Source organism: Saccostrea cucullata, unplaced genomic scaffold (genome assembly GCF_032062105.1).
Source record: "Saccostrea cucullata isolate Sc308-1 unplaced genomic scaffold, CSIRO_AGI_Scuc_v1 ctg5123, whole genome shotgun sequence".
NCBI lineage: Eukaryota > Metazoa > Mollusca > Bivalvia > Ostreida > Ostreidae > Saccostrea > Saccostrea cuccullata.
Window position 1 is genome coordinate 29956 of NW_026930026.1, and position 8860 is coordinate 38815.

At 33.0% G+C, this 8860-nt stretch overlaps 1 protein-coding gene across 1 annotated transcript; it reads left to right on the top strand.

Annotated features, from left to right (window-relative positions):
- Nucleotides 1-413: 413 nt before the first annotated feature.
- On the top strand, nucleotides 414-8001 carry LOC134282754 (uncharacterized). The gene is made up of 6 exons (XM_062765151.1): nucleotides 414-518; nucleotides 1669-1821; nucleotides 7277-7327; nucleotides 7431-7580; nucleotides 7682-7780; nucleotides 7862-8001. The coding sequence occupies exons 1-6, from the start codon at nucleotides 482-484 to the stop codon at nucleotides 7999-8001; spliced, it is 630 nt and encodes a 209-aa protein (XP_062621135.1). The 5' UTR covers nucleotides 414-481.
- The last annotated feature ends 859 nt before the right edge of the window (nucleotides 8002-8860 follow it).

Genomic DNA, 8860 nt, shown 5'->3' on the forward strand with positions numbered 1-8860 from the left:
TTTTGCTAATAGGGGCCTATATATTACAGTTTATAGTTAATATCATATCCATATAAAAGTAACATTAACACCAGATTTGATGGATTGATTTGTTATTTATCTTACATGTATAAATGACGACAGAAAATTTAAAGATAAATCAGATAAAGAAAATTAAACGAACGAACCAAACAGTGAACATGAAAACATCATGCATTTTACATCAATTCTAAAATGAAAAGTTATGCAAAGACCAATGTCAATATTTGAAAAATTAAAATTGTATTATTATAAAAAGAGAACGAAATTGAAATGGCTAGTTCCTGTTATTGAATCAACGCTCTTTCATGAGAGTGTATCATGAATTCCGCCCCGACTAGTTTATTTTTTCTGCTTATCACATGATTTGAAATTTATTTTCCTTAATTCCGATAATTATGCAAAATAGTACGCATATTTGTAGGACTAGGAAACAAGTTTGAAGAATATAAGGATTTCTTCGATGGCAGAAATAATACGAAAAATATTTTTTGTGACAGGTAAGAATATATATGATTGTTGTATAATAAGATCATTCATATTTTCGAGGAAAAGAAATAAATGAGCATATAATTATGTGTCTTTGAAATTTAAAATAAAATAAGATACATGAAGTACAATGCTTTACAAACGCGCTAATAATCAAGTCCGGCACAATCTTTTGATTAAGATACGATATGGAGATAACGAACAATCTCAAAGTCCATAACGCAATTATATGGAGCTTGATTTAGCTATATAGCTTGATTAAGCTATTCAGAATAGCTTGATTAAGCTATTTTATCATACTTTTTTCTCAAATGTGTTATTTTTTCAACAAGTGTAAAAAGTCGCATCATGGTGTAGATCTAGAGGAAATATAATAAACTTTGAACACTTCCAAATACAATGCATGTAAAAATCACTCACCAAATTGCGTCTCCTCGAGAGACTCTGTACTCAAAGTTTCTTAAGGTTTGGAGCTATTGATGAGTGACCACACAGTTTTTCTTGAATGAAATTATAAAGGAGGCCAGTTATGACCAACAGGATAATTGATTGATAAAGTTCAGCAAAATGAGAAGCAATCATACTTATCCACGCCTCACCGCACCCAAAGTAGTGGACAGTTAATCAAACAATGGAAATTCATATTTTGCTTAAAAGTATTCAACAACAGCAATGTTAGAACTTTCCATGATTTAGGTTGTATAATATTTTTGATAGGCCATACTACAGATATGAATAGTCAAATATTTCCGAGTTTCTGTTTATTTCTTGCAAAAAACGTTTTTGTGAAAAACTGCATATAGATATCTTGATCAAGCTATTTTGAATAGCTTAATAAAGCTATATAGCTTTTTAAAGCTATATAGCTTAATCAAGAGATTGTGCTGTACCTGATAATGTCATATGGACTTGATGAGTGTTCACTATCCAGTAGTATACTGTCAGTGTATTTTGAGATTGGTGTGGTTTATATACTTTACCAAAATATGTCTGGAGTCTGAAAAAATATTTTTCATTAGAAAAAAAAAATTAGAGGAACACAAACAACATCAAACTTGGTTATGTGTCAATCTTTTGTTCATAGATCAGAATCCGAGTTAAATTCAATATACATGTATATCATACATTTATATGCACATTACATACCAAACGCTTTTTCAGTTGTATGTCTGGAGTTAACTGAATGTTCCCGTTTTTCCACTTGGAAAAGTTCAATGGCAATCTGTGATATCCATGAGCAACGCCCCTCAACTGAGAGAGATGATCTTCAAAATGACACATGGGTGGGAAAAGCCAAATTTGTATTGAGCGGCGGTAAACAGTATTTTATATTATACTTTCATGTTAATTACTTGAATCTGATTCGTCGAGAAACATTTGATAAAAAACACTACAACCCGCTGAATAATTATGTGTCTCCTGCGTAGCAACAGTCAACATTGCTTGACGACGGGTGTATTACAAAAAATAGCGACTGCGCGGAATTTATGCGCGCACGGTTCACTGTAATATGTATTTGTATAAAACATTCAGCATAATATAATAAGTAATGCATGTAGTTGAGTGTAATTTTGAAAATTATTGTGAAAACCATCGACGTTATATACTTTGACAAAATATGGCTGGAGTGTGAAAATTTTCAATGTTACACTCAACTACATGCAATATTTATATAATATTAATCCACATATACGACAAATTCTTTTATTAATTTTCTCTTAACATGTAGTTGCTGGTGTAACGACGAAGAGTGACCCCCGTAGAATATTGATCAGGGGTCATTTTTCTACATAGTAAAATAACCCAAGATCTATATTCTACGATAAGTAGGGTCATTTTCAACCGAAGAGAGCCAGTCCAGACCAGTAATTCTACGACTCCACTCAAGTTTAAAATGACCCCCAGAAAAATTTGACCCCAAACTTTTTTTTACAATATAACCTTATATCTGTGTGTGTGTGTGTGTGTGTGTGTGTGCGTGTATATATTTTTCATACTTTCAAATGTAGGGAGGAGGGAATGTTTGCTCCTTTCCAGAATCTCAATGAATATTGATTTATTGAGAAGTATAAATTTGTTATCATATTTTCGGGTGTTTTTTTAACATTTAAAGGTTTTACTCTTATTGAAAATGGCATATGTTTCTGATAACCATAATTTAGTAGAGTTTCAGAAATTAGAACTTTAAAATATTGAAACTTACATGTATCCTTATGCGTTTTGCGTTATGATACATACTTTTTAAATATATCCATATATACCATACACATCGAGAACGTTCTTAAAATGATAATGTAAACCAACTTTTATTCGCGACGACTTTATTTCGCGATTTACCGGGAGTTAACTTGTTCGCGACAATTAATTTTCTCGATCAAGCCTATTTAGGTTCTGTTGTAAATATACACATAGACTTTTATATTCGCGGCGTGTTTTATTCGCATTTAAAGGTTCGCGAACTTCGCGAAAATTTCTCGCACGCGAATAAAAGTTGGTTTACAGTATTAAAAAATCCCCCAAAACGGGCAAAAATTTATATCATAGTTCATCATTCACAGATATTTATAAATTCATTGAGAAAACTTCCTTTTCAACACTTTTTAGCCTACAGACACCTGACAAATGGTTGCTGTAACCTCTTCCTTTCTTCTGCATTTTCTTAAATACTGATTTTGCAATACGAATACAGAATTACCGATGAAATTAATGCAAAAGGCAGATTTGTGAGATTGTCGTTTTAGAAGCCTCTTATAATTTATACGTTACATCCATTCATGAAAATTCGCAAGAGATTGATCGGAAGTTCGAAGCTTCAAGCCCCGGTCGCGACTGTCTTATGTCGATATAAAAGTAACTGCATATTCCCCAATCGTTTACCACTTTGAAGTGAAAGTTAGGGTAGGGGTCTTTGGAAGAGAATTTACAACCGAGGTTACGTGTCAGACAGGTCTTGGCATGATAGAAATTTCACTGGTCAAGGGACCTGAGCGCCGAGTAAATTTGAAGCCCTTCACCGGTAAAGTGCGACGTCTCTGTAAGAGTGACAAATTCTCGAACAGGAGGTAAACCAACAATACATGTACAATCAACCAACACTTGGATGAAATTCCGAAAGCTGTTACACAATCCCATAAAAAATATTTATGAATCAAAGAAATACTTTCAGCAAAAGGAGTTTTATCATTGAACAAACTACCTTTGCATATTTGCATATTAAACAATTGTTGATACTTACTGTATGAAATGTAATATACATGTCTATGAATACGCGTATCTTCGCTCCGATAGTCTTAGAATATTTAAATGTATATTGTTTTCCTTTAATGGGAATAAAAGAGTTTGTATTATTAATGTAAGGTTTAGCATATAAATTTGATTTCGCTTTTAGAAATGAACACTTCATAGGGCTGCTTGTTGTTGCCCGTCTAACATGAATATTCCTACTAACACGAATGTTTTTGTATTAAAAAAAACTGAGAAGGGGTCATTATACTACGGGGTCATTTTTATAGAATGTACATCGAGAAAAACGACCCCAAGGCCATAATTTTTACAAAAAAGTGGTCATTTTTTAATATATTCGATCAGTGCTTACTATTAATGCAAGATATATTACTGTAGTCGGCGGCGACTCACACAAATTGTTCCGACGAAAATAGTTCCATCAGTAATAAGTAGATACAACATAATTGTTCATGATAAGAATAATGTTATGTATGTCATACGTAAAAGAAACAAAAATTATAATGTAAAAAAATATGTTGATATCTTTTCACCAATGAATTGATTATACTTTATCAACAACTGTAGTAAAATCATGTTAATTGTTCGTTAATTATTAGTTTCCTCCTAGAGAAAAAAAAACTCATTCTGTGTGTGTAGTATATTAGATGACGGAATTTTCAATTCCTACTCCTGCACGTCTGTAGACAAACTACACATAAGGAGAGTACCTATAAAATGTTTAACGAAACCCGAACTGGACTGGGGATTTTTTAAACAATCGTTTTTTTTTTTCAATCAGAATTTATATTCAAAATGAAAAAAAGGTCTGCCTTTTCTCTTTCGCGGGAGTCCATTTTGACAACGCCATCGCACGTGTGTAGACCAAGGCTAAATGGTCTTGCGGACACAATGTGTACTGTTTGTTAGGAGACTGGTTGACGCTACGGACTTTCGAAATTTACACCAGTTCTATAACTAGACATGCATTGCAGTTTTATTTTATAAAAGTCATTAAACACTCTTAAACATATTAAATCTAAAAGTCGAATATCTTACGTAGAATATTTACCAGGGGTCAAATTTCTAGGTGGAAAATTGAACACGGGGTTAATATTCTTCGGGGGTCACTTCTCGTCTTTATGTGTACAGCTTCTATCTAATTGGCGCAAACTAGATCAATCTCTTTTATCATTTTTCTCTATAGTTGCCGGTGCTATCTAATCCGTTTAAAGTAGATTGCATTATCAAGTACAAAAAGTGTTCTAAGCTAGGTGTTTCTATTTTAAGCTTCTAAAAAATTATAAACCTGCTTTTTCTAAAATTGGAAACACTCTTCTGTAAAGCAGCAAAAGTAGAGACGTCAAATTGTCTTTGGGTGTCTTTTTAGCAGTTGCTAATAATAACGGTGACCACATGAATTCGCAATTTCATAAATTAAGTCAATAGAAATCACTCGATTGACCAACTCATGAGCTATGCGTTAGCATAGCAATCAGTAAATAAATGCAACGCCTTTTTGGAAAAATCGACCATTTTGCTTTTACCCACCGCATTATAATACAGTTTGTCATCATTCATATCAATCAGCATTTCTACACTAAGATTTGATTTTTATCTTTTTCTCGATTGCTGTTAGAACCCAATTTCTTCGATTTCACGTAAACATTCGTTTTACCGAGAAGCCATTGTGGAACGTCATATTGACTCCGATCCAGACATATAATTAAGCGATTGTCTTATTAGATAAAAAAAATGGAGAACAAATTTTCTATTATTTCCCGTTGCATTGAATTATCACCACACAATACAAAAGTGCAACAGCAAAGTTGTTGGACATGACGAATTTCTTTTACTTTCAAATTGGTCGCACATGCAACTGAAAATATCACCCTTTGTTTTTAAAAAACTCGACATGATATCTCGCCAGAAAAAAATCAGGGATATATTATACTTCGATTTATTCTATTTATTTATTAGAATTATAAACAATAACTGGCAATCTTTTTTTTTTTAAATAAAATAAAACATATGTTGAGAACGAATAGTATTCAAGATCCAAAGTCCATAAAACAATACAAAATAGAAACAGAGCAAACACGGGCCTCAAAAGATCAGAGATGGGATCAGGTGCCATGGAGGAGTAAGTATCCCCTGCCGTGCGCAACTTGTCATAATCGGGAAATAACGGGAAAATCCGTCGTCAATTCAGTGCATAAATGATGGACTAACAATTAGGTATGAAAAACGTCAGTCAGCATTTGACTCAATGATAAATTTTACTTGCTGACAAGGTCATTGCATCGACCAAAGAACTTAGGAAATGTTTACTTTAAACGAGACTGCTGATATTTTTTTTTCATCGACTTGTTTGTCAATAATTTACCTCTTTTTAGAAATTGTTCATACATAAATCATGCTCTTGCGTATCGAATCAACTGAGATTTATAAACTCTGTATGCAGGTGATGAAGTTATATTGCTACAAAAGTAAGGTTGACGAAAGAATAGTTAAAGTCATCAGGTTTATCATATAGCTTGGCTGTTAGATAACCATTAATGTCTTTTTCAAGTAAAATATCCAAGTATGAAACAGGTGTGTCAGATTCTGTGGTATCTTATCTCAAGCTACCCATGATATATCGTATCGTCATAGGAATGGAAATTACCATTGTTAATTGACAGTACATCGGCGATATATCTAAATGTCGAGATGAAGGCCACAGCAAGTGTTTTCTTCTTTTCACACAAACAATCGAATAATTAAATGTCAGGTCGTAGTTGATGTGACGTCACGAAAAATAAAAAAGGAGGTTTAAATTCAGTCGCAGTGTTTAAATATTGCAGTGAAGAAATAAAATGTGTTATCCTACGTCGACACGATATATCCTAATGAGCTTGATATAAGGGATACCACAGAGTCTGACACATCTGTTTCATACTTGGATCTTTAACTTGAAAAAGACATGGCACCTGATCCCGTATCTGATGTTCCCTGAGGTCCGTGTTTACTCCTATGCTCCTATGTTTTATTGTTTTATGGACTTTGATATTGAATACTGTTCGTTTTCTCCATATCATTCTTATGTCTCATTTTCCATAGAAACACTGCGATATTTTTCCGAAGTGCGGTAATTTTAGAAACAGAATTTCCAATCAAAATCTACAACATTACTTGTCCATCACTTTTAACAACCAAGCGAGAATTGCCCAAGAACACACACAAAAAACTCATAGGGAATATAAAATTCAAAAGGATAAGACAAAGCAAAACAAAAAACAAACAAACAAACAAACAAAACAAAAACAAAACAAAAGAAAACAAAAACAATGAAGCTCCGCCTAACTTGGTGATCAAATTTTGCAGTTGTGTATTCTGAATAATAATAATAATAATTATACTTTAATTTCAATTATTCAGATTCGAATTTTTCGCGGTCATTTTTTTTTAATCAATTTTGGTCATAATATGATATAAAATAAAAAAAAGTTATGACAGAAGTCTTTGATCGCATATGATGATTTAAATTTATTTGTATCATTATAAGGTATTATAACTTTGGAAGTTCAGGAAGTAGAGGAATATGTAATATCCTTAAGTAAGTAGATATTAAAACTCAGACTAAAGATCAATCATGAAAATATTTTTTTCCAGTAATCAGTTGAATTTCAATACTAAACATTTATTTCCTTTGTTGTTAGTATGTAATGGATCCTTAGGAAAGAGACATGAGTTTTGTAAGAGACCAATTCAACTAAAAGATATCATTTCCATCTTAGAAGAGATAATACAGTATTTAACACCAGGGCAAAAATACGTAATAGGAAACTTTCACAATACCCAAATGGAAGGTAATTTTGTTGAAAGAGAACAAAGAAGCACAAAATATTTTTGTGCATATTATATTAACTACCATAAAACACACATGAATTTATGTTTTTTCTTGACACAGAAATCCCTCAACCGACACAGTGCATGGTGCACAGAGGAGGAAAGCATACAGAATATGTGGCCTGTAATAATTCTTTTAAGTATGGTTGCAGAGACCTGGGTATGTTTATTCTCACCTACTCTAAATACATATACAAAGCGTGAAATAAAATAGTTTTTTTTTAATTCTCTTGGTTTTCAGAAAAGCCCTCTAATCTCAAGACGATTATCTCCTTAACTCCTACAAGTGGCAGCGGCTCTACAATTTCTAACTATGTAGAACACTGCAATCGAAGTGTAGAAAGCATTGGAAATGGTAAATTAAAGTCGTTTTTATCATAATGGTAAAAAGTATATATGAGGATTGTTGAACATTATGTGTTTACTTAATGTCATATTACAGTTACTGGACCAGTTCCGAATAAGAAACGGACTCGGTGGTGCCATAAATATACGAGGCATTATTTCAAAATCTAAATTTTTTGTCAAGGTAGTTCAATGACTTTAGGAATTAAATATTGTCTCATATAAGTACAGCCTCCCCCCCCCCAAAAAAAAAATATTATTTCGCAGAACAACATAGGTGTCCATTTTACTAGTTACGAATAAGTCGATGAGTTCCTAATAATCTAGCGATACCTATTCAATTCAAGCCTAAATTAAACTAGAGATACTGTGAGCAATGAGCTCACTAAATGATACCCCCACCTCCCATAAGGTTATAACGGCAAAGTCCATGTTTTGCTGTGGCCGGGAAACCCAAAATATGTGTCGGATCAAGTAAAAAAGTAAAATAGGAAGTGCACAATGGCAATACGTAACAAAGATTCCGTGAAAGTTTTATTAATTTTCACTCAGTGGTATAAGAGGAGTTGCGGATAAGAGATGGGTACCCCAAAGCGTAACAGACAGACGGACGGACAGACAGACAGCTGTACGGACGGACGGACAGTTATTTGTATTTTCAAAGGATAAAGAGAAACTAGGGGTACTGTGAACACAGAGCTCTTTTGAATGATACCCCACTCCTCATATATGATTATTATGACAAAGTCCATGTTTTGCTCTGGGAAACCCGAAATAAGTGTCAGATCAAAAAGTAAAATAAGAGGTCACATGTACAATGGTACAATGTATTAAAGAATCTATTTAAGTATCATTAAATCTTATTCAGAGTAATGGAGGAATTGCGGATAAGAGA